The sequence below is a fragment of the Sceloporus occidentalis genome, unplaced genomic scaffold (genome assembly GCF_023333645.1).
Source record: "Sceloporus occidentalis isolate IW3139 unplaced genomic scaffold, rSceOcc1.0.p SCAF_2, whole genome shotgun sequence".
Lineage (NCBI taxonomy): Eukaryota > Metazoa > Chordata > Lepidosauria > Squamata > Phrynosomatidae > Sceloporus > Sceloporus occidentalis.
The window spans coordinates 101,239,411-101,266,816 of NW_028316982.1; the positions used below are offsets into that span (position 1 = coordinate 101,239,411).

Consider the following 27,406-nt stretch of genomic DNA (forward strand, 5'->3'; position numbering starts at 1 on the left):
GAACAGGATCTGATATAATGAAGCAAATAAAATAAATCTAACTACCAAAAATCAGAAATTATATGAGAATAATTATCTAAAGATATTAAAATTATTAAAAAGGTTTTGTGCATATGGAATAATTTGTCTTTATTGGGTAGAATCTCAGCAATTAAAATGAGTATGCTACCAAAACTTATGTACCTTTCTCTAACAATTGCCAATTATTTTATCCAACACATAGTTTAAAATTTGGCAAAAAGAAGTAAAAATGTTATGGGCTGCTAAGAAACCAAGGATAAAATGGAAATTATTGATAGATTCAACATAAAGTTGTGGATGGGTATTGCGGGACATAAAATTAGATTATGAATCTCAGTATTTATCATAGGGGTGAAACTCACCAGCCTGTGGCCACTCCAGCCATGATCATCCTGTAATCGGCTGGAGACCATGGTGACCAGACGGCCCGCTCTGAAAGTGTGCTGCCAGCAAGGAGCAAATTTTTGCTGCTCCTTTTGACATTGATAATTGGCCTTGAACCGCCTTAGGTGGCCTCAGAACAGCTTCCAGCTGCATCGGGGGCATGCATCATCTGCACACTACACACCTGAACTGGCTGGAAGCAGCTCCTTTTGGCCCATCTGTTTTGGGGCATGGTTAAAAGATTGGATTATTTTAGAAAACAAAAGTTTGTTAAAATTGGAGCCCTTGTGGCACAGTGGTTAAATGAGAGTACCATAAGGTTGTAAGTTTGATCCCAGGCAGGGCTCCAAGGTCCACTCAGCCTGCCATCCTTTTGTAGGTTGGTAAAATGAGTACCCAGTTTGTTGGGAGCAATTGGATTACACATTGTAAATCCCTTAGGGAGTGGTAGTTCACTGATAAGCGGTATAGAAATGTACTTGTACTTGCTATGAATTGAAATCTGGATGGCATGCACAACTTTAGTATGAAAAAGTAAAGGTTAATACAGTGGCCCCTCCCCTTACGTAGGGATCCATTCCGGATCTGTCCGCATAAGGGGAAATCAGCGTATGCTGGAGCCCCATAGGAAGTAATGGGGTTCACGCCTGTGGCACGTGGCTGCATGTGTGCGCACCATGGACATGCACCCCTTAATTCTTCCGGGGCTCACAAGGGGCTCTTCAGGTGTGACTTTCAGCATATGCTGAAAGCTGCGTATGGTGCACTGTACAGATTTTAAAAACTATATTATCAGGAAAACATTGATGAGAATATGGGATAAATACAGTAGGTCCTTGTTATACGTGGGGGATCCATTCTGGACTGCCCCACTTATATTTCACTGTATAGTTTTAAAAGGTGTGCTCTGTTTTTGAGCTCTGTTTTGAATAAACTCGCTTGCCAGGCTAAAGAGCAATGGTAAATGTAGTGATCTGTAGTGTCTTTAACTGTATTTACTGGTTTGGAAAACATGATCACTGCTGATGATTTAGAAACTCTCGTTTCTTTTAGTAGCATGGTTGTCACCACTGTATTTTATTCAAAGGTCAGTTACCAAGGATTTATAGTTAATGTCTGCAGGTTAAAATGAGCACATTCATAGTGTTATTTGAAATGCCTGGAATACGAGGAGGAACAATTGGATAGTCTCACATATTTAGTATACTGTGACACATTTATTTTGTGCATTCATGTCATTGACTTATATAGTTAACACTGTTTCATTAACAATTACAAAATTAATACAAAATATATATAATATAAGAAAGAGGTGCAACTTTGTTGTTGTTGTTGTGTGCCTTCAAGTTGTTTCCGACGTACGTTTATCCTCAGGCAAACCTGTAATGAGGTTTTCTTGGCAAGTTTCTTTAGAGGGGCTTTGCCATGTCCATCCTCTGAGACTAAGATAATGTAACTTGCCCAAAGTCTCTCAGTAGTGATCTATTGGATGATCTACTGGGTGATCTACATGGCTAAACCCTGATCTCCACAGTCACAGTCCAAATGCTCAAACCACTATATCACGTTGACTCTATTTAACTAATATATGGCTAACTATATTTAGCTAACTAATAATGTCCTCTGCTATCTTTCATGTGTATACAAGTTAATGTAGTGTAGAAGGCAAAAGATAAACATTTTAAAACCACAGGTATAGTCTACATGATACAAGGTTTTGTTTTTTTATTTCATTTTTGCTGCAGACCCAGGTAATGCAAAAAGTTACTTTTAGTATTATATGCTGGTCAATGCTGTTTGATTGAATACAGATGTAAGATAGAGGAGATGGGAATTTTTTGGCTGACTTACAATTGGGGTGGAGGCAGAGGAGTGAGAAACCAATGATCTTAAAAAGTCATAATTTTGCCACTGTTACTGATACATAAAAGAAGGCTGGCAAATGTACATTCCTAGAGGGGTATAAAGGCCATTAGAAGAAGATTCCTATTAATTCATCTGGATATTAGATCACAATGCCCATGCCCTTGATTTCTCCCATGGTTATGGCAATCACACCAGGAGAGGCACTGGTTAGATACTGCTCCAGTTCCAAAGAACCATCAGAGAATGAAATCACAGTAAAGGCCCTATTTGGCCAAAGTATTGGAATTGAAATCACATTTATTTTGTTCAAATCTACAACATTCCTATATAAAGGATATGTGTATTAGTGGTGATGGAGATGTTAGCGAGACAGAAACTGAGTCTTCAGGTGAGAACAATTAAAAGCACACAATGAAATTTGTGGTAAAATCTTTTGACTATCTGTTATTTTATAGTTTTCCTCAAAGCTGGCATTCACTGAAGCTGAAGCTTATTTGATACGATGGAAATCTATTGCATAAAAGTAGTGCTTTTAAATTTGGTGCAATAGATAACTGTCCATTTTAAATGTAAACCTAAGCCAAGTTGCATTTTCCTAGTTTGTCTGGAAACTTTGAAATATTTTATCCTTAGGAAACAGCTATATGTATATGCTGAACCTGCCTACGAAGGGTTATTGTTCCAACATTTTTTTAAAAGATATCAACAGACAGCTCATTGCTGCTGCATAAAAGTAGTTACAAAGAAAAGTCAGGCCAATAAGACATTTGGAGAAAAGAGAAAAGTGAAGTGACTCTGTCTGACCTTCGGCCTCCAGCTGATAAATTACAATGTTGGGTTGCTTCTTTCAAGGCAGATGTGTGTTCTTGCTGTCTCATTAGACTGCAAATGCCACTGTTGACACATTTTTTTCTGAGGGCAGAAAGGACTGCTTATTTTCCCAGGGTCTCAATAAACAAAGGAAAGCAGAACAGCCAAAAGTCATAAATGTGTTCACACTACATTAATTATTATTACATATGTAAATATGGGCATTTGTTGAGTAACCATGACCTCAGGAGAAAATTCATTGTTTTTATGCTGAAAGATATCAAGGGTAAGGAGACCAAATTTTTTTAAAAAAGAAAGGTTTCAGTTCAGTAATTCTGATCTGTATATGAGTGATCTCTTTTGCACACTCACAAACATATATACATTGCCATGAAGGTAGGAGGTCCTGCATTTCTCTGAGTGCTTTGGACAACATTCCTACTATGTGGTTAGAGCTATCTTTGATATAAGTAAAACAAATCCTGCTTATACAAAGTGGTGTGTCTTTGTGTGGAGGTGCAAAACAAGGGCGCTGCCCCTCAAAATGAAAATTCTGGCCTACAAAGGAAATCTGTCTTCAATCCCAACATTTCTAGCATTGCAGTGTTTTAGGACTTTATCACACAGTTTAAAAAACTGAATTACCACTGCCAAATTCAGTTTGAATTCGGGATACATCCAGAATAAAAGTACATGTTTTTGCCACTGATGCCACTGGCTAGAATCTGAGTTCAGACATCTTATTTGCAAAGCCAGGAAGCTCCCAGCTTTGGAAATCAGCCATCTGAACTCAGATTCTAGTTGGATGTTACCCAGGATGCACCCGCCCAACGATGTTGGCCGCAAAAATGCGTGTGATGATCCAGATGTATCCTGAATTCAAATTGAATTCAGCAGTGGTAATTCATTTTTTAAAACTGTGCAATAATCTCCTTAGGATGTCAGTTGAGTGTTTAGAAATGCAATTCAAGCATCCAAAGAGAAAGGGCAGGCAGTGTTACCAAGGGAATACAGACATAGCAAATATATGAATTCTGGGTGTCTTACTCTTTGTCTGCAATGCAAGAAGTTGGATGCTCAAGAGGAAAAATAATTTTTGGGACAAATGTCTTATTGGGAGAGGCAATGTCTTCTTCCCCATAGTTACAGCCCTGTATAGTTCTGTTCCACTGGGCCTTGGATTGTGTAGGTCATTCATCTCCTTAAAATTATTTCTTCATTAGTTTAGAAACTTAAGGAACAGCCATTTGAGTCAGTGAGTAAACAAGATACTTGAAGTTCCATATGTCTACTTGAATCCTGTATGATGTTTCATTCTGATCCTAGTCATGTGTTGGAAGACCCTACCTGAAATCTTAAACACAGAGGCTCTGGTTTGGAATTATGATTCTTTCTTAGCAAGGAATGAAGAGCAGCTGCGAAAAGCTTCTGCTGTGTGGACAGATAATTTTTTTGTTATCCAAGCAGCATGGGAATGACTTTTCAGTGAAGATAGGAGGTGGCAAAGGTAAAATGATGATGGTGGAAGTGGAGGAAGAGGAGGGGAGGAATTCGTTTGTGATTATTTAGTTGATAAGGGTAACTCATGAAAGAATGCTGGACATAATAATTTTGGAGGGGGGATGAGTAAAATATATTTGATTCACAAAATAATTAGTTGTTATAGCTGAATAATTACTGACTAGTACATTGTAGTACATTGTAGATCTGAATAAAATAAAATAAAACCATTGCCAAAAAAAAGAGAAAAGAGATAAAGACAATATGTTCCTTGTGTATTTCAAGTCTCCATCAGTTTTCCATCATATCTGTTGTCATTTCTTTGATTCCACTCCCTGAAGGAAGTGACCCATGTCAAAACCAGAGCTCCAGCACTAACAACTACATTCACCTTTAGTTCACTGGCCTCATAATATGTTTTTTGTGGTCTCTTCACTGTCCTTCTGAACATCCACTTAAAAATAAATAAACAATATCCAGTCCCTCTTGCATCTACCTGCAACAACATGCATGCCACATTGGTCAGTTGCTGGTACTATTGAAGGTTATATGCTAAGATTGGGATTTGCTGGTGAAAGTGCATAGGAATTTGAGACTTGAATTATAAAAGGATAACCAGTGGAAAGTTTACTCAGGAAATTCAAATAGATGTTTTGCAATACTTAAACATGTCACAGATAGCTCACAATTAAGCAAGTTGAAATTGAAAATATACAGAGATGGCCTTACAAATCACATTGTTTGCAGTTGTGTTTTGGTGACTGATTTGATTTGGCAATTACACTAGAAATTACTATGTCTATTAAGTTGTCTTGATATTCTCTGTCTGGTAAAAGGTACGCTGAGAGAAGATTGTGTCTCCAGAAGAGGCGTCTTCCCCCCTCTTCCTTGTTCCTTTATGGAAAGCTAAAATTAAACCAAAGAACCAGTATGGTGTAGAGTTTTATGTGTTGGACCCAGAGTCTGCAAGACCAGGATTCAAATCCATGCTCAGCCATGGAAGCCCATTGGGAGACCTCAGTTAAGTCACAATCTTTGAGTCTAAAGCAATTGCAGACTTCCCCTGAATAAATCTTGTTAAGGAAGCCCTAGTATAGTGTAGCCATAGATCACAGTTCAGTTGAAATGGTATAATAACAGCAACAAAATCAAATAATTTCAAGATAGCCACCAGTATACTGGCAAGATTTTCATAGACTGGCAAGTATACATAAAATAGGTGTTTTCATAATCTGGTGAATGAAACTTTCATTTGGCAAAGGGAACGATCAATAAAATCCAAAAGCCAGAACAGCCCTTGAAGGCGAGTGACTCTGTGCACTCCACTCTTTCAAGCTCCTGGGCTTGCCACTGGATCAGTTCATAAAGATTTTGAATAATTCAGATTATGAGAATACGAATTATGATTTACCAACTGAAATAAACAGAAATTAGGTTTGGAACTGTGCAAGAAACGTAAACAGTTTAGCAATGGCTTGGACACTCAAATCCTCTTTTTTCTTTCCTTTATGGTCCCCAGGGTACAACTGTGCGCATGATAACGGCAATTGACCAGGATAAAGGACGTCCCAGAGGTATTGGATACACAGTTGTGTCAGGTGAGTTATGAAGTCCTTGTAGATTGATTGATGCCATCCTGAAGTGAGGAGAACTGATCTGGTAAAAAGCTTTTATGCACATTGTTCAGGCTACTAGGTGTTTTATTTTTACAGTAAAACCTTAAAGATTCTCTGTTGATAAATCACATCATTCTTGCTGGTATCATGCTCTCTTCTTTCTCTTATGCAAAACAAAATCTGTATCTGTAATGTTTATTTAACTTTATACATTCAAGTAAGTACACAAAAACAGGACCTTCCAAGCAGACATTTACATACATCATTTCAAAAGAACATTATCCAAGATTCTAGATCAGCTACTTAGGCCTCAAACAGACAGGGCAAAAGGGGTGGACAGAGGCTGCTCCTGTCCCAGTCACCATGGGATCATGGTGATAGCACACACCCTGCCCTGATTTGGCCGCCACCACAGTCCCAAATGGGACACTGGCAAAAAGCAGATTTTGTCCACTCCTTTTGCAGCTGGCTTTTCTTGGCCAGATGTACTCTCCACTTCTAGCCACTTTGGCAGCATGCATCATCTAAATGCCACAGCCCCTGAGCGGCTGGAAGCCACACTATATTGCCTGATTTGGACCCTAAGGGTCTGAGTAGTTGGGGCAGGATAGCACAGGCTATCCTGCTCCTGGTGCTTACCTGATTTAATCCCTGGGTTGGTGTGGGTACAGGTGGGTGTCCCTTACCTTTTTGGTTGGCAATCCACCTGAGAAGTCCCTTAGTTGCCCAGTGTGACACAGAAAAGGAGTGCCTGGCTGCACTCATGTGGCCAAGTGCTCTGTTTTTGCATCAGACATGGCAACTAGGGTGCTTCTAACATGGATCATGCAGCAGAAAGGTAAGGTATGCAGAAAGTGGGGGTTGTCTGAGCAATCTGATTTTGCTCCAGAGTTTCTTAGAAACTTAGAGGTAAGGCTTTTTACCCCAGAGTCAGACCAGATCCTCTGGATCTCTCTGGGTCAGACTGGATCCTTTGGATCTCTGTTGGGCTTGATCTTGGCATGGGTGTTTTGGCCTGAATCATCTAAACTAGACAACACACGGCCGTGGAGAAGCAGACAACCCCTTACTAGCATCCTTTGGCTCTACCTCCCCCACACTCCTGACTTAACATGAAGCAGGCACTGCAAGTCACAGGGATCTGATCTCCTCTTAGTCAGAGTTCAGCAGCCTGATATTTCCAACCATCTCCTGAAAGCAATCTTCAGTGCAAGGAGGACAGAGATCCTGCTTCTGATTGTCACACTGGAGATTGCTGGTGGGAGGAGGGTGGAAACGCCAGTCTGTTGCACCCCAATTGACAGGAGAACAGACCTTCATTGCTCACAGCAGCTGCTGCCTGGTAAATCACAACTGGGCACCTTTTATGATAGCTAACTGTTCCCTAAACTGTTGAATACATAGAGATCATGAATATGAATGTGGGATTCTACGTTATGCATTTGTAACCGCAATTGTGAATTCCAGCCATTATTTTAAGATTAATAGCATCTTGAAACCAAGTTGCAGGTTTGGAAATAAATAATAAGTTTACAATATTAATCAATGGACAGAATTTCCTAATAAATTAATCATATAATGCTTTGTCCCAAACTCTGACTTCTTAACAATATGAATAAACTTTTCATTTTGCAAACTGAAATAGATTTTGACAAATGTAATGTTAAAACAGGGACCCATCTGTGAATAATGGAAACATTTACATTTTTGTCTGTTTTGAAACAGAGCTTCAGGTATCAAAATAATATGTTTTCTGATATGTCTGATAAGTCTGAATATTTTGCCCTGTATGACTGAGGAAATTATTTATGCATGATTTCAGGGTTTTGTTTTATTTTTGCAATTTTAAAAAGAGATTCTGGAATGGCTCCAGACTTCTGAATGCTAAGATCTTTGAATGTCCTGTGTTTAAGATGTTTGAATTAAAAGCAGACATGTCTGGAAAACATGCACATGGAAAGATGAGCATGAATTTAATAGAAGTGTTTTCTGTTTTGGTGTCACAACAACCTACTGTTCCCAGAATTCCATATCATTGAGCCAGGGCAATTAAAGTGGTGTCAGGCTGGATTATTTCTTCAAGTGACATTTATTAAAGATCCATCACATCCATTGGCTTCTGATTTCATTTTGTTTTTCAAATCTATCTCTAGACCTGAGGTTAAAATCTTTATTTAACCAAATAAAGCCAAGATTTCTATATATTAGACTCTCATTAAAATTCAGCCTAAAGTCAGAGAAAAACATTTCAAACCTGAAACGTAAGACTTATACAGTACATTCTCAATTTGATTTTTAGCATTTTAAAATATTTACAGCATATCCACTTATCAATGCTACCCTTGATATATCCAGTATAACACTCCACCTATTATCCAATAGAGCTATTGTAGAAGTAACCTGAACAGGGAGCGGGAAGACTTGCGTGCATGCAGAGTAAGAGTCAGTCTCATACTCATAATAAACATGATTGCATTTGCTCATATACATCAATAACTTAATCACTGCCCCTGGGTCTCTCACATTGGGGAGTCTACCTATCATCAGAGAAAATCATGCAGAATACATCAAAGCCACAAGTTATTAAACTGTTTTGCATTTTCTTGCGAGTTTGTGTCTGTGAGCTAGAACTACAGTGTTAAAATCTGCTTGAAACTGATATTAATGCAACAACTTTCAATAGTGTAGCACTGTTATGGGAAGCTATAATTGACATGCTTTATTCTGTGTAGTTTGGATTTCTGATTTTAATATATGATGAACTTTGTTTCTATACTACCCTTTGTTTAATGGTAATAGGGCAGTTTATGAAATGTAATAAAAATGTTAAAATCCTATAAATCTATGACAAATTACAACAAAAAGGGAAGGCAGTACATAAAATAGGAAGATACTTCTCTAGGCTTCATAAACCAATTTAGAATGCTTGAGTGAACCAATCATGTTTTACCCAGCATTAAAATGAAGAGGTTCCAAAATCAGGGCACTAGGACAGAAAAGGATCTTTCTGCTATTTTAACACAATGTACCTTGGGTATATAGAAAAGAACTTTATGTCATGGGTAGATTAATACAGGAAGATACAGGCTTCGTATGTTTTCGTCATGATCCATTAAGGACTTTAAAGGCAAGTGCTAGAGCCTTGGTTAGGTGAATAGAAGTGGATAGGCAATTCATTTTTAGGAATTAATGTGACACCACCATCCTAGTTGTACCTTTTACTGCTCTAGCTGCTATATTCCTTAGTAGCCAAAGTTTCTGAATTGATTTTGGGCTAGCTCTACATACAATACAGTTGTGCGTATGGGGAACATTTAGAGATTTTTTTTTCTTTAAAAAATACTTTCAAATGTCCATTTCGTAAAAAGAAGATTCAATGAGGTAGTGGTTTGAAAAGGAAGATCAACAAAGGCCAACAGTAGCAATGTCCTTTTCATTGTGCGTGTGCACGCGTGCTGTTTCACAAAAGCAATTATAATTCACCAGGTTTTCTTCCTGACCACTTTACATGGCTGAAATACGCTCACACACAGATGAAATCAAGGCCAAAAACCTACAAGAAGTAGGCCAGGTACCTGAGCAATAACACCACAATTTCCTGTCATTCTTTTGTGAAAAAAAGGAGGTGATTTTTTGGTCATAATAATGTATAGTGCCATTGTGCAAGAGCACCAAAAAGAACATTGGGCAGTATATATGTGCGTGTTCCTACAGAAAAATGATGGTAGAAAGCATGGGTAGATGCTGAATTTAGATAGGAAATGTGTACTGCTAATTCAATGTTGATACAAATAACATATAAAATATTTAATACCTTCTGATAGGGTTATTTTTATTCATTTTTGTCTCACCCTTTTAGAAAATGTGAAACTGTGTGGAAAAATAAGTCATTAAAATATAGGTCAACCACTAAAGTTGACTAATGTAGCTCATGCAGCTGTGGTAGATTTGTCTATCCAGTCTAAACACTGGAGAGCAAAACACTGGCATTAAGCACTGCAGAATTAATGCTGTTTGATACCACTTTAACTGTCATGGCTCCATCCTATGGAAATCTGGGATCTGTAGTGTGTTGTGTTACCAGAGCTCTCTGATAGAGAAGGCTAAATGTCTCACAAAACTACAAATCCCAGAATTGAATAGCACGAAGCCATGGCAGTTGAAGCAGCATCAAACTGCATTAACTCTACAGTGCTGATGCACCTCAGTAAACCCAATCAGTGACAAAACAGTTGCTCCACCAAGGAAGTATGAATCTTTAAATAGTGTTTGAGAACAAAATAGCTTCATAGAGAACCAAAACTCAAACATACCAGCAGTCATTAATGATGAGATGGTGTCAGAGGGCTAGCCAAATTAGAAAATTACTTGGTAATTGAACCCACCTTCTTAACGACCCTAAATAGACTTCTCAAAATAACCAGCTAAGTCCAACTAGATGTGTTGTTATGAAAAAGATATTAACTTCTAAATACATATTGAGAGACAAAGGTACATGCTTATTTTATTTTCTTATTTATTAGGGTTCCAAATTTCATGAAATTTCACAGAATACACAGGGGTTTGTCACAAGCATAATATGCAATAATTGTGGTATATGTATGTTTTAAAAGGCATTTTTTGCTCAGTAAAGATGCCAGTAATCCATATGCCAAAGGCAAATTTCACTTTTGCTGTCAATAGATAGTATATATATATATATAATTAGTATATGTTAATATGTATGATTAATTTATAATTGGGTCGTCGTTATCCCCTATTCCTGTGGTAAAGGTCAGTGAGTACATTTTATGCTTGGGCTGGAAAATTTGCAAAATATGAATGAATGCTGTCTAATATATGAAGGCTAGCTGGTAAATTCAATTAGGAATTAACTGAACAAGATGAAAAGTGATTATTGCAGCCTTTCCTCCCATTCTTGGTGCAAAATTCATGCTTTAAAAAAAGGCAAATTGAATGTTCAATGAAAAGTAAAGTTTTTGATGGATTTTTCAGCTTAATTAATTATTTTTTTATTCTTCCAGTTGGGAGAGGGAAGAAAAAATAAATTTAGGACAACATTGTCCTTTTTAAGATACAAATTGTCAATGGAATGTAGCATATATTGTTGCTTCAGAAGCTTTTGCAAACACACACTCACACAGAGTCTTCATACAAATACAAGGTTTTCATCTGGCAGAAGAACAATAAACTAGAAGATGAAGCATAACCACTCCAAGAAAAGACTGAGGTCAAGCTCAAGTGATTCAGTTACAAAGATATCAAGTGTGCAATCACATTGTCTTATCATCTCACATATATTTTCCTCTCTTGGGTTGACATGGCTGAAGGTCTCCTTTTCTAAGAAGAAAAAAAGATTCTTAGCTTGCCTGACATATGGAATTGCCACTGAAATTCTATCTAAAGAGAAGTCAGAATAAAATCTAGGGCACCCACACAAGCTTAAACATCTGTGGAATTTTAAGAGAAGTTATAAATTAAAGCCAGTAAAATTTCTCAGAATTTCTACATTTTCCTAGATTTGATTTAAGGGAAGATTTCGTGAGAATCAGGAGATTCTTTTCCTTTTTAGGTGAGACAGATAAAGAAATACTAATGAATTATATACACACACACACACACACACAGAGAGAGAGAGAGAGAGAGAGGGAGAGAGAGAGTGCGCTATATGTGGCTTCCAGCATACACTGGGAGCCGCGCCGGAAAAGCTCCTCTTGTGCTCCAGAAGGAACAATGGGGCGCACAGTGTTTCCAATGGGGTTTAAGCTTACGCGGAACTTCCCTTATGCAGCGGTGTCCGGAACGGATGCCCCATGTAAGGGAAGGGCCAACTGTATATAGTGTACATGCATGCACACATACATAAACATATGCATACTCTCTCTCTCTCTCTCTGTGTGTGTAGTAAAACTACTAACATTGTTCCAGAGGCATACATAGGGTGTAGCATAGGGCACAGGTGGCAAAAATCCATTTCAAAATGAAATTGAATTCTTATCAGTTCTAGGCCCTCAGCTAGAATCTCATGAATTCTTTGCTTCAGTCTAATTCTGCAGGGTCTAGTTTAAACTGTTTCTGAACATAAACAAATCTGGTACCCAAAACGGAAACAAACAAGATGTTACCGGATAAACAATAACTGAGGAAAGATAATAAGCAGGATGCATCACGGAATAATGCTGAAGATTTGAGGACTACTGGTTAGATTACATGAACCCCTTCTGGTAAACTGGAATTCAACAGCCAAATGGCCCCCTTTCAGCTCACTTTTATCGGAAACAATCCCTTGTTTTGTGTTCACAGGCTGGGTTGGAAGGTTGATGATGTTCAGCCGTTGAGGTCAGGGCTCTGTTTGAAGGACAGGTAATTAATCCAGTAAAGTAATCCACAGCTTCTTTTTTGGCAGATTTATGGAGATAGCCTCTGTCCCGGGGACTCTACCTCATCATCTTTCATTTCCCAGGCAAAGCTCGTGACTTGTTATATAACATGACCTGTTCTAGATAAGATTTTTTCGTTTAAGGGAGCTCTTCAGGCTAAGAGAGATTGATGTCCTGGCAGCTTCCAAGGTGCAACAAGTGATGGAAAGACATCAGAAATAGGGGTGGGTGGTCAGGCTATTATTAATAACCATGAAAGGAGGAGTTTAAATTTAGATGGCTATTGCCATGCCAGTGGAGTGTAGAAACCATAAAACATGAGATATGCATTACAACAATTCTCTCTGTCTACTAAATTTGAATAGACCTGACTTTAGGACCTTGTAGCAAAAGCAGCAGGGAAAGGAAGCAATCATGTGAGTAGCCATGCAAATATAGAGGAGTCCATTTTCCCCTAGTCTCTCACCTCTGATGCACACAATGCGGACATGCAACTTTAGAATAGTATTTGGCAATATGCTGGCAGACTCCATACCATTGGAAGGAATGATTTCTGATAATGTTGCAGCCTATTATAGTGGAAGTGGAGGTGAAGTTATATGTTGGCATAAAATATGATCAAGTGGGAAGGGAGCATAAAAACAATAACCATAGAATCAGTTGTTCTCTCTGTTAGGCTTGTTAGAGAGAAATATAATAGTCATGTCCAGTTCATTGACCTTAACACTTAAGCACATTTAAACACATTTAGATATATGCCTCCCAAAGGTTGCCATAATTGTCCACTGTTACCAGGGCCAAAATGTGGAACAAATTCAAGACCAAACTGTAGGACAACTGCAGGACAAAACTCAGCCCAAAATGTAGGACATTTAAGAAAAATGGAGGACCTTAAATCTTACTTTTTGGGCTGAGCTTTCTCCTGCAGTTGTCCTACAGTTTGGTCTCGAATTTGTCCTACATTTTGTCCCTGGTAATAGTGGACAATTATGGTAACCCCCTCCCTAGAAGAGGATTTCCATCCCTTGGGGGCAGCCACTGAGAAAGTTCACTCTTGAATTCCAACCAAACTTGCCTGTGAGAGATAGTGTCAGTGGCATGATCCCCTGTAACCAACCCCAGTTAGCAACCTGCAGCTCTTTGGGCTACTGAAGTTCCCAAACACTCTTCAAAGGCAAGCTTACATGGAATATGTCCCAGTAATTCAAATGGGATGTGACTAATGGATGTTTCACTGTGTATCTCCAGGAATCCTTAGGACTAGACCCAAGTTACACACAGTTACAAACCCATGTCTTCAGGGACAGTGCAACTCTATCCAGCACAGCTGAATACCCATTCCCTGAATCCATGAACATCTCCACAGAAAAAATAAAGAAGGAACCTTTCTTTTCTCATGTGCTATTAGCTTTTTTATTTATGAGGATTCCTTAAAATTATTTTTAAAAAAACAACCCTAAAATGTGTATCCTGAATATGAAATCTGAAGTGAAACAATTCTTTATACCAACCTAGGATTCTAATTTCTAACAATTCATTCTGCTGTTTGTATAGCAAATGTGAGGTGGAATTAGAAGGTGAAATGGCAGCTGCCTGCTACAACCTAAGCTCCTCATACGTTTCTGTGGTGCTGAAAATTAGCAATGTGAGCTATTGCTTTGGCACATTCCTTTGGCCCAGTGTCAGCCTGGGAACAGTCTTAGCAGATACTTTTATAATGGTTCCATTTACTTCAGAAAGCTTCACCAACAAATAGCCTCAGTAATTAAAACAGTAAGTCAAAATCAGTTTTGGAAACAGCTGGAAAGAATATGGAAGGGATGGTAGGGAGGGAGTTAGCAACTGGTTTCGTAATGAGTTAAGGAAATGGCAACTTCCTCTGAAATGTTGCCTTAGAGATCTATCACACTACTGTTAGAGTGCTATATTCCACTTTAACTGGCCATGGCAACATGCTATGGAATCCTGGGATTTTCAGTTTATAGAGGGGTGTTTAGCACTCTCAGCCAAGCTGCTCTTGGGCCTCACTAAACTACACACCCCAGAATTCCACAGGATGTCACCATGGTAGTTAAAGTGGAGTATAGCACTATAACAGTGTAGTGTGATAGAACCCTAGTTTGTACCAATACATATGTGCATATAATGGGACCTGTTTTATAAGAGTGGAACCAAGTAACATTATTGCTGTTTCCATTTGCTGATGAAAATGTCATGTTAATCAGGGTTACAGAATTACTGAGAATTACTGAGATGTATAGAAAATATAATTCTTTGCAAACATAGCTGCACAATAGGGAATGTCTAATACAGTTGGCCCTAGAAACTTGTGGGAGATCTGTTCCAGACCACCACCACCCCCCGCAAGCTCCAAAACATGCACATATTCAAGCGCCATAGGCTTGAATGGGGCGTGTGCATTGACATTAACGGCGCTTGCCCCTTCGTGGATTTTCAAGTCCGCCAGATCTCAAGTCCATGGACTTGGAGGGGCGACTGTAGTTTGTAATGAGATTGGAGCCATGGTCACACAGTGCTCTGACAGTTTGAAACTTTTGTGACAGATACACCTAAAATCAGCAGAAGACATCTGACTGATCGACTTTCATTGGTGGAATTGGGAGCGGGGAGTATCTCAGCCAACCACACACTCCAGTAAACTGCTCCCAATACCAGTTTTTGGATGGGGAGGGGAAGAAAGTTCTGTTATGTTGTTACTGCAACGTTGGATGAAGTCCACTGTGTTTCCTATTGTGTACAAGTAAAATTGTCATTGGGAAGGAAAGCTTTTGCTTAACCAATAATGATAATGTGAACTAATTGCATGAAGCTGTGGCCCTAGTTATACATAAAATACAATGGCAAGACCGCTACTGTCAATGGAGCTTGGTCTTCATGGCACAGCATTACCATCCCCAACTGGGAGTCATATAGAAAAGATGGATCATGTGATAAATTCCTGCTCCGGCACAAACTTGCTCTACAGGCTGGTGAGGACCTGTGAGGATAAAGTACTCATCCCTACAAATACATTTCACAACACATAAGCTAAGGAAAATTAATCGTGCATAGCTGAAATGAAATTGAAATCAGTAGAATATAGGTAAATTTAACAAGCCCTGTAGATAACTATAACTGCACTTAATTATTGGTTATTTGCACTGGTGTGTGTGTGTGTGTGTTTTTATCCATCCATAGGATTTGAAACTGTTATGATAATTTGCCATCCCTCCTCCTTAGACACACCTCTCTCTCACACACACATATCCATGACCATGATCCAACACAGCGAATGGGGAAATGGTTAAGAACAGGCTTTTCTCTGTGAACGCTCTTAAGCTTTTCTTAATAGGCTTGTTAAGAACAGGATTTTCTCTGTGAACTCTGAGAAATGTCAAAATGTTGAACATTATTTATTTTATTCTTCAGTTAATTGGAAGAAGTGCAAATACTACATTGAAGGGAGAAATACCAACTAGCAATCTTAAGTCAATCAGTTACATGTATAATTAACTATTTCATCTGGAAGGTCTTTAATAAATTTGGAATGTATGGAATGTATTGAAATGCTTGATTATTATCTGTATTTTTCATGGGAGAGAAGCTGAACTATGTAAGTTTCATCACAAACAAACCCAAGACACTTTGTATATGGATTCTGTGTGTTTTGTACTCCGGAGAATCCTGGCTTACCATTCTCCAGCTCCATGATGATGGTACATATATGTATAGTCATTTTGCTCCCACATGGCTCCAACACCAGGGAGAGTAGCTAAATTAATTAGAACAGTTATTGCATGGTCTAAACTGGACTTTTTAGCATCTTATATCCCTTATAAATTAAAATCACACCTCAACATTTTGGTTTATGATTTCTGCCATGTTTGGAGGTAATATGCCAGAATAACATTTGGATGATTCCACTCATTTTATGATTCTTATTGGTTAACCACTCCCACTGACGCAGCCAAGTGGGAATAAAAGAACTTTGTGCATCAGCTTGGAGCTCATGAATCAGGATTCTTCAGAATTCTGCCTTTTTGCTTAGGCAAGTGACTAATGTTTTGGCTTTCCCCTATGAACAAGTTTGCATTTTTTACAATGGAACTACCAATCTTCACTTATTGTTTTTACTTCAGCCTTCTGAACCATATTTCACAATCTTCTGCAGAACCTACTTCCAATGACAGATTGCCAAGGGGGACACAGGGCTGCAGTTGAGGTGTCGGTCAAAATTTTATGTCCCACCCTTTGTGAACATAAGTACTTTCCATGAGCAAAGCACCACTGTTAGATCAAACCCAGTCTTTCCAGAAAAGGAACAGTAGTTGTATGGATATATTTCCTCTGTAAGCATGGTTGTGAAGATCCATTCTATAAGCTTCATTCAAGCCATAAATATGTAGAAATCTAAATGTGCAAAGCCAGTTCTCTCTGTGGGAAATATATTTACCGTCTGCTCCTTGTTTACTTGGATGCAGCTATTTGCAAATTTAAACAGAAGTATGAAATGCTGTCTTAAATAAAAGCTGTCTGCGAATGTTTGTCCTGGACCACATGCCATAGGTGAATGCTGTATTATATGTGGAAATACTGAAGCACAATTAATCCTGTTGAGCTGAATGACCTTGGCATTGCTTAGATGGTTATGACCTTTTCCCAAGTTAATGCCATGCTTGCTTAATTGGTTTGGGCACTTCCATTTTGTAGGAGAAAAGCAACATAATAGTCCCTAGCTGTTGTACTGTTGTATTCATGGTTCTTAGTTTGTTCCTATCCTCTTTTTGTTTTTCTTCCCTTCTTTGCTTTATTGCTTGTAGAGTTTTATCTGTCATCCATGGTTTCTTTTCTTCCTTTTTGGCTCTTGAAAGTGTCTGCCTGCATTCTTCTTTTATTATGTCCCTGGCTTCAGATCATGGTTCTTCTGGTTCTTGGTGTGCTATGCCAAGTACACGTGTCCCTTGGAACTCGCGAGGGATCCCCCCTGCCCGTGAGTTCCAAAACTTGAGCATATTCAAGCCCCATAGGCTTGAATGGGGCATGTGCATGCAGGGCACCCCATTGAGGTTAATGGCAGTTGCCCCTCCGGGGATGTTCAAGTCCATGGATCACAAGTCTGTGGACTTGGAGGGGTGATTATAATGCAAATCTGATCCTTATATTGTCAATTCTGTTGAGATATTGTTTAGATCATATTTTGGTATGATGACTGGACACTATATCTAGCACTATACTTCTGTTAATGCAGCCTAAAATTGCATTGGTCTTTTTCGCTGCTGCATCACACTGTTGACTCATGCTCAACTTGTGGTTTATTAGGACTCCTAGATCCCTTTCACATGTAGTCTTGTGAAGCCAGGTGTCCCCCATCCTATATCTATGCATTTCAAACACACACACACACACACACACACACACACACACACACACCAAGTGCAGTACTTTACAATTTTCTGTGTTGGAATTCATTTTGTTAGCTTTGGCCCAGCTTTCTAATCTATTAAGGTCATTTTGAATTTTGATCCTGTCTTCTGGGGCATTAGCTATTTTTCCTAATTTGGTGTCATCTGCAAATTTGATAAGCATACATCCCATTCTTTCATCTAAGTAACTGATAAAGATGTTGAATAGCACTGGGCATAGGACAGAACCCTGCCACTGGTCACTTCTCTCTATTGTTGAGTAGCTTTTGGGTTCAGCTAGTCAACCAATTACAAATCCATTTAATGGTTGCATTGTCTAACCCACATTTTACTAGCTTGTTTGCAAGAATGCCATGGGAGACCTTGTCAAAGGCCTTACTGAAATCAAGATATGCAATATCCACAGTGTTCTCTTCATCTACCAAGCTGGTAATTTTATTTTAAAAAAAAGAGAGAGAGGGAGAGAGAGAGAGAGAGATCAGATTAGTCTGGCATGACTTTTTCAGAAACCCGTGTTGACTTTTTGTGATTATGACATTCCCTTCTAAATGTTCAAAGTCTTAGTGTACTCTGGATCTCCTGGCTTCTTGACTCTACTTCCCTGGGTCACAGATATAAAGAATACTCACAAATGTGCTTGCCTGTAATAAGAAAGGATATCTTGGCACATGAAGACACCCTTTTGGGGGGAAATGGCCAACTGCTTTGAGTTTTCATAATTCGGAGGAGGGAGTTTCTGCAAAACCAAAAAATGTGTTTCATGCAAAACAACACCTTGTTGTGAGTAAACCAGTGCATTAGGCAATTTTCTGCCCCAAATCTTGTTATTCTGCAACACCTGCACTTTTTTGTATAAATTTTCCACAACAAATCCCAGAGTATGATCCCACCCCACCCCACCCCCAGCTTGAAAAATACACTAAAAGCATGAAAATCCTAATCTCACTTCATGGAGAGAAAACTTTTGAAAATACATTCTTACGTGCCAGGAAAAAAAGATAAGTAAAGAAACACCTCTGTCTATAATGACTCTTTGTTGTATTAGACCTGCTTCTAGAATATATCTCTTGTTCTGTTTGTGGAAGACATTGCCTCTCAAAGCTTACAAAAGACTGGTGATATCTTAGTGGATACATACAATCAGGAAGAAGTTACAGGGAAGCTGCCATGAACACCTGCCTGGATGGTGTATGAGGTAGAATTCAAGGTGAAGATCAGTGAGGTGGTCAAAGCCGCTGATGGACTATTTATATAATGATAACTGTGTCTATGGCTGACTCTATGAACCACATCCAACAGCATCTATTTCGGTGCAGAGGAGCCCTGACAGAGCACATTTTGATTAATAAATTACCTAGCTCACACAGTGAAAGCTTGGTTCCCCTTTCACATCTCATGAAAGTCATTCAGGCTTAAGTTTAGTGAGTCGGGGCCATGTTAAAGAGTGCACATCTTGGCATTAAATGTCACTTCATCAAGCAGAAGAGAGTGATTGCTTGATGTGTCTAAGATCATTTTCACAAGTGAGGTAAAGGCTTAGACTAGAAGTTTATAAGGATAAAGCAAGCATGACTACACAATCATAGCTGCCTTGCTGTCCTTGCACTCCTCTCAGTTTCATTGGCTACCACTCATCCAGGGGAAAAGAAAACTCATGTCATGTCACATGTTCCTTATCTTCAAATCACTCTTTTGTCTGGAATGGAAATCAAATGTTTGTTCTAATTCTAATCAATACAATATTTTTCATTCTGAAGTTTTTATACATTTGGGTTTTGTCCTGGGGTAGAGATGAAAAGAATATTCTCATTTATTTGTTCCCTGGCTGAAAAATTTGCCATTGCCTACCCTGAGGCTGAGAGAATGTGACTTGTCCAAGGTCAGCCATGGATTTATATTGGCTGTCTTGGGAGTCAAACCCTGCTTTCCAGATTCATAGTCTAACACTCCAACCATGCTGGCTTTTTTTTTCTACACATTTTCCTACACCACCTAATTTCTCCAAAAAACTCAGGATCTACAAATACTGGATGAAATTTGTGTAAAATGTCTATTCTCAGCCTTAGGGAAGGCAATGGCAAACCTCCATTGAACAAATCTCGCCAAGAAAACCCCATGATAAGTTTGCCTTAGAGTCACAATAAGTCAGAAATGATTTGAGGGCACACAACAGTAACAAGAAAAATGTAGGTTCTTTTCATAACACTTTTGGGGAGTTGTGAGAAAAATTACATACCTTTGTGAAAAAAACACAGTAACCAAGATAGCCACATGTGGAGGGTTTTTTTTGTGTGTGTGTGCATGCACACCTATGAATGATGACTTGTGTAAGATTGCTGTTATCTGCATGTACACAAAAAGTTTTGCACAAAAAACCATGTGGGTTGACCAAGAAAATTCCATGTCTCTTTAAAACTCTCACTCTCACTCCCACTTCCTGTGTGTGTGTGTGTGTGTGTGTGTGTAAAACACAGAACTACAGAGAAATATTAGTTTTCTCTGCAATGGGGAAAAACTTATAGAAATGATTTGTCCCAACACATGATGAAATAGTGAAACATTTACATCCCTCTCTTGCACAATCTGTTTATTTACAGAGCATGAAGAAGCAGCTTCTCTTGATTTTCCACATCTTTTCCCCAGTGTGTTCTCATGCCACAACCATCTTTGGGCCATGGGTAGTGGGGGGGGGGGGGGAATACATAGAAGGTGTCACGAATATAAGGAGAGGCCCAAATAATAATCACCAATGATGTATCCTGACAGAAGCAGCAACATAATTTGGTGAAACTGTGACGAGTACAAGTTTCGGCTGCTAAAGGCTAGGCAAAAGGACCATACACAGAGATGCTGAGGCAATATGTGCTCTTTAGTCTGAAAAAGCCAAGTTCTAAAACACACAATACTTCAGAAATATGTTTGTCTATGGAAAAGGAGATTAGCTCAACAATGGAAGAAGATCAGGACAAGAGTGGAATGGAAATGGCAAGCATTCCCAATCAACAGCAAAATAATAGTCCTGGCAGGGTTAGTCCTAACATTAGGCAAAGTGAGGTGTCCACTGTAACTAGCAGATAATGGACATCATAAAAGAGAAGCAAATTGCTAGTTATTTAATTTGTTATTGTTGTAACAATTAGAATTGCCAAGGATGTAGTGAGGCATGTTATTGTTATTTGCTGTCAAGTCATATTTGACTCATGGCAATTCTATCAGCTTTGCAAGACTACACAGCTGCCCTGCTGATGTCTTGCAAAGTCAGGATCATGGCTTCCTTGATTGCATCAACCTATCTATAATGCAGACTTCTTCTTTTCTATGTAAAGAGGTACTTCAGATATTTTTGACTTCCTTTCCTAAAATAATGCACCTGACTTTGACTAGTCTGCACTTTGACTGGGGAAGAGCTTTTGCTACTCCACCTCACTTGGCAAAATGTCCTGCCTGGCCCACGCCTAATGCAGCACAAATGATGACAACATTAACATTTAACAGTAAAGTGTTGTAAAAACTGCAACTTACCATCTTGAGGCCTAGGATGCTGCAGAAGGCAAGTGCTTCAAATGAGGATGGGAGAATAATTTTAGCAACTCTGTGGCCTGATTTTCAACATGTTTACTCAATCAGAAGTAAGTCTCTGTAAGTTCAATGAATCTGACACCTAGAAACCATGTTTAGGAGTACAAATGTAATAAAGCACAGTTGAAATGAAATGAGATAATATGTTGAACATATTTTTATGTTATGACATGACTCACAAACCAGCTTGTCTCATTTTATTGAGCATAACCAATGTGTAAAATAAGACCTAGATATCTGGTTGTTTGATTCCCTGCTGTGCAGGAAAAAAAATATATGTGGGAAAGGCATGTGGCACCCTTTCCCCCTCTTCTCATCCTTGCCATTCCCTGAGATTAGCTGTGTTGGGATTAATATAAATCTCTCCCATGTGCTCTTTCTATTTCATGTATTAGAAGAACAGGGTTGAGAAGAAGCAAACACAAAAACACACAGAGATACACCCTACCTACCTATTGCTTCTTCAAAAGATGATGGGAGAGCCATTTGCTTGTGGATATCTAAGACCAATTGAATCTCTGAGAGTTACAAAGTTGGTGACTTAGGGGCTCAACAAACAGACGCAAAAGGGCAGGCTGGAGGCACCCGTTTTTGCTCCTGAGGGAGGCCATAGCAGCCAAACTGCGCGGCTTCCCTCCGCACCAAACAGAACCTGCTAAAAGTAGGTTCTTTTGGGTGCATGCGGCAGATGCCATGAGTGCGCCATTGGTGTACTGTTGTGCGTTGATGATGCAAGCGCAGTGCCATGACGTGTGGATGCTGCGGCACGATTGCGCCATCATGGCAGCTCCCATGTGGAAGGGGCTGCACCATGATGGCGCCACCGCCATGCAGTAGGGCTCAGGAGCATGTGGTCGCTCCGCATTCCCAAACCCTAAAATCTGCCCTAGACTGCCGCAATTGATACAGTGAGTCTGGGGTAGTTAGGACTAACAATTTGATTTCAGTCTTTGTGATTACTAGTAAATGCTGCAGAAGGAGTGTGCCATATCTTCTTCTTTCAAATATTGCCTGTTTTTCCAGCTGTAAAACCCAGTGGGTGAAGCAATTGTAGAGGTGTGGAGTGGACATGGTGTTTTGTTGTTGTTCTCTGTTTTCATTATTTGCTCTTCAGACAGAAGAGCAGCAGAGAATGTAATTGCTATTAGACCAATTGAGCAGACAAACTGCATGAAAGCCATCAGATGGTTCTGCAAGTTATGTACTGTCAGCTACACACTAAATTGCAGCTAACCCAAACTAGGGTTTTATAGTGGGTCATGAAATTGACAGGGAGATAACAGTAGTATTCTACTAGGGATGACAGAAGTATTTTATAGAGGAAGAGGAAGATGGAAGGAAGAAATGGAAGGAAAAGTTCAGCAAATATGAATAGCTGAAATAAAATAGCAAGGAGGAATGTGGTCTCTCTCTCTCTCTCTCTCTCTCTCTCTCTCTCTCTCTCTCTCTCTCTCTCTGTATCTATCTATCTCTATCTCTATCTCTATCTCTATCTCTATCTCTATCTCTATCTCTATCTCTATCTCTATCTCTTCCTCCTCCATTTCTCAATATGAAGACATGTGTTAAATAGTGAAGCCATTCCAGAACTTTCTCTACTGTGTCCAGTGTGGTATCCATTCACACTACACCATTATAGTGCTATATTCCACTTTAACGGCCATATTAGCAGTTGGATGAGGCACCAAATGTGCTTCTGTGGCTGAGAATTCTGAACACCACCCCCCTCCACAGCAAATCTTAGGTTTCCATGGGATGTGTCCCATAGCAGCTGAAGTGGAATATAGTGCTACAATTATGTAGTATGAGTTGGACCCAGGTAAAAAATAATTCTCTCTTTCTGGGGTTTTGCTGTGGGCAATAAATAATAAATAAATCTGTAAATTTCATGTACAACTCAATTGTGCTAAATGCTGGTTGCATCATCCCCATCATGTTTCCAGTAAGCTCCCGTCCTCCTTTTTTCAGGGGGGGGGGGGGTTATATTTTTATTTTTCTTACCAGCAGGTCAGTGGCTGATCAACAGGTTTCCAGATTTGAATCATGCTATAACTTATACACTCAAGTAACAATAGTGGAATCAGGAAATTCCAGCTTGCTAGGGCAAGTGTTACAGAATGGGACTCCTACTTCCTACTTTTACAGTTGCCACCCTTGTTGGTTTTCTGTTGTGTGGTATATAGATTTACTTGCCTGTTTTTATTTTGTATTCCTTTTTTATGCTGGAGTTTTACCTTTACATAAGGAGAAGGAGAAGGAAGAGGAATTTCATTTCCTATCTATCTACTGCACATTCTGCCAATATTTATTTGTTTTGCTTAATTAATTTATATCCCACCTTCTCACAATTTAGAACCAAAAATAGTTTTGTCATCTATACTGTCAACAGTGTTTCCATCAAATTGCCCTCCTTCCATCTCCCATCATATACTTAATGTGAACTGTGCAGATCTGTCTGTCTTTGTGTCCTATCCTGTCACAGATCAAGACTCACAATCAGAACTAATTGGTGTACAAAAGCCAGGAATACATTTCCATTTTAACCAGAGTGCACTGAAATGCCAATGCTACCTGACGTTTTTGTGATGATGTCAGAAGAAGTAGCTCAATTTTCAAGACTGTATCTTGGTACTGAGGCCATTAGAAATAAAGTTTATTCTTTAAAATGCCTCAAGCCCATTATGGCATAAGCTCTTGTTGACTGGGAACTCTATCACAATGAGGAGGCAAGTGTCATTAAATTGTGGTTAAAACATGGTAATAGCGCAATCGGTGGGAAGATTATCACACACACCGTGTGTTTCTCCTGTTCATGTCCTGTGCATAAACTGTAATGGATGTATCATTGGTTAATAACAGGACTTTCTGTTGTTACCCTGTGACACGTCCATTACAGTTTATGCATGGGACACAAACAGGAGAAGTGTGCAGGAGTGCGATAATCTCCCCTCCCCCATGCTATTACCCTGTTTTAATCACATTTTAATGCCGCTTGCCTCCCATGTGATAGAGTCTGTGGAATTTCAAATAGCACAACATTTTGCTTCTCAAACTTCTCTTTTCATCTGTGTGCAATCGTGAAAACAAAGCAGCTAACTGGTGTGTGTGCAAAACCTATATATTAAGTCTTGAGCTTTTTATGCTCTTCTGCACAGGAGTTTTATTTGTGCTGATCCTTTTTATTTTATTGTCAGGCAACACCAACAGTATCTTTGCACTGGACTACATCAGTGGTGCTTTAACTCTGAATGGGCCACTGGACCGAGAAAATCCTTTCTACAGTGCTGGATTTATTCTTACAGTGAAGGTGAGAGAGTCAGAGACTGTACTGGAGTAAATGATTCAGAATATCTCAAGAGAATTTGCTGCTGTGGGAGCTAAACTGGGATCTAACATGATGAAACTGTAGAAATTGGAAATTTGTATTTTGATTTATGTGTTTAACTTTGAAAATTGGTGAGAATTTTCACATGCACACTTCAGTTTACTCAATTTCTAGCTTAGAATAATTATTAGGGGGGAAATTACATCCATACAGTTACCATTGCTGTCTAAGAAGATTAATTTTTGAGGAACAATATTTCCTTTTTTGGGAAAACATGTTCAGTACAAATAAATCTAGGTTTCAAAAATCAAATACTTGCTACTAAAGCTGAATGATTGTTACATGTTCATATCTTACATATACACATAACTGAAATCAGCCCCCTCTCAAATTTATTTTGTCATGATGATGATTTTCTGCTCACATAATAAATAGTAACAATAGTGATGAATCCATAAATAATGTGTGTGTGATAAATGCAGTGGATTCATGTGACTTCCTTGCCAGACTCCAGACCTTTAGAGAGTAAGGCATATAATATAATTTCATGTGGAGGGGGAAGTTGACTTCAAAACTAATATCAAAATCATGTTTTATTGCTCATATGCTCTACTTACATAGTATAGATACCAGCATAATGGGTCTTCATATATCCCAGATAACTTTGTGTGATGTCAACCACCATGACATGGAATATTTAAATTCTTCTAGGGTTCTATGATGAGACATGTTTTTTCCTGTTCCATAACATTACTGAAAATAATGTGTTTGACTTTTGACCACCAACCACAATTGTCTTTGTCTTCTTTCAAGTCATTTCTGACTTATAGCGACCCTAAGGTGAACCTATCATGGGGTTTTCTTGGCAGTATTTGTTCAGAGGTGGTTTATCTTTGCCTTCCTGTGAGGTTGACAGAGTGTGACTTGCCTAAGGTCACCCAGTGGGTTTCATGGCTGAATGGAGATTCAAACCCTGGTTGTAATCCAGTGCGCAGACAACTATACCACACTGGCTGCAAAAACAATTACAGTTAAAGACAACACCATCTTGGTGTATATGCTATGGATAACAGAGGCTGCAAGGTAGTGATGTAATAGGAGCTAAGTGGCACACACAGAGGTTCGCATAAGGCATAAGTCATTCAGCTGTCCCAATGTGAGTTTTCAGACATGAACATGAATGATATTAAGAATAAACTTATGAAAAATAGGTTGTATGGCTTTTCAGTAACCTTTTCCTATGCAATTTGATGTTCTGTTTTAGTTTTGATTTTCTTATTTATCTTTTCCTTATCCAAAATGTGAAGGAAAAAAATTGTGACCACCCAACTGATATACAATGGACCCTTGTTATCCACTGGAGTTTGGTTCTAGGAACCTTCATGAATAACAAAATCTGTGTCCCATTAAATATAATGCCATAGCAAATGGTGTCCCTTATATGAAATGGAAAAATCAAGGTTTGATACTTGAAATGTATACTTTTAAAAAATATTTTCAAGCCATGGATGCTTGAATCTGTGTATTAAAATTCTGTGTATAAGGATTGTAATCAGTCTCCCTGGCAAATCGACAGTGCTATTGGCTTGCATTCCTGAAATGAAGATGCGTGTTTTATGGGGTCTCCCTGCTGGCACAATAGAGTTGGCATTAACAAGATGCCCCCACTTTTTTTTTTTTTTTGGTCATCTCTTTGGCAACAAAAACATTTGGAAATCATCAAACCCTTCCAGCACAAGTGTGCCCATGCTGAGCAGCAAGAGAACTGTAGTAAGAGGGGCAAGACAACTTGGCTAACAAATGCCTGGAGGAGCCATATTCCACTATCTGCAAGCGTCTCCCTTCCTCCCCACACCATCTCCAATCACAGCTCTTTAATTAAAATCAATACCAAGTCAAGAAGCAGGTTGGAAAGATATTTAGTAGTATGGATTCCACTGGGCTGGAGGGGGTGAAAAAAGCATCTGTTAGAGGGTCATTGATTGGGAGGGTAACTGGCGGTCTCCAAGGGAGTACTGATCGCCTCCCTGCTACCTAGAAGGGCAGTACTTTGTCAGGGAGGGAAAGTGGCATGCAATTACTCCACTTGACCTCTGTTGAGGGTCTTTCAGTGCAGTTCTACATGGTCAATATACTATTATCATTATCTCTTGAAATCCTCCTCCTTCTTTCTCTAGTACAGTTTTCTTTGAGATTTTTAAAGAAGGATCTAACTAGAGGCAGAATCTATTTTTCAAATAGGGGAAATGCTGACTTTTCTTCACCTCTGCTAATAAATGCACCATCACTTTGCAGTCTAGTTCTGTTTCTTCAAAATGCAGCTGGAGAGCTTGTCCTCTTCCTCTGAGAGGCTGCTCCTGCAGAGAAGAAGCCAAAGGAAATGATGGTTTGCATCATCTCCACAGATATGTGTCTCTAAAATAATAAAGGAAAGTGTTTCTATCTATATGACATAGTTCAGCTGGGAAGAATCATTGTCTTCAAAAAGGGGGGTTGTTATAG

General features: G+C 39.0%; 1 protein-coding gene across 1 annotated transcript in view; it reads left to right on the top strand.

The window, feature by feature from the left end:
- The window catches only part of LOC149318775 (cadherin-23-like), a 582,387-nt gene that overhangs the window by 271,103 nt on the left and 283,878 nt on the right, over positions 1–27,406 (top strand). Inside the window, exons 9-10 of the mRNA XM_089510444.1 lie at positions 6,101–6,179; positions 24,774–24,886. Of these exons, the coding sequence (XP_089366570.1) occupies positions 6,101–6,179; positions 24,774–24,886 (192 nt within the window). The remainder of the gene's footprint in view (positions 1–6,100; positions 6,180–24,773; positions 24,887–27,406) is intronic.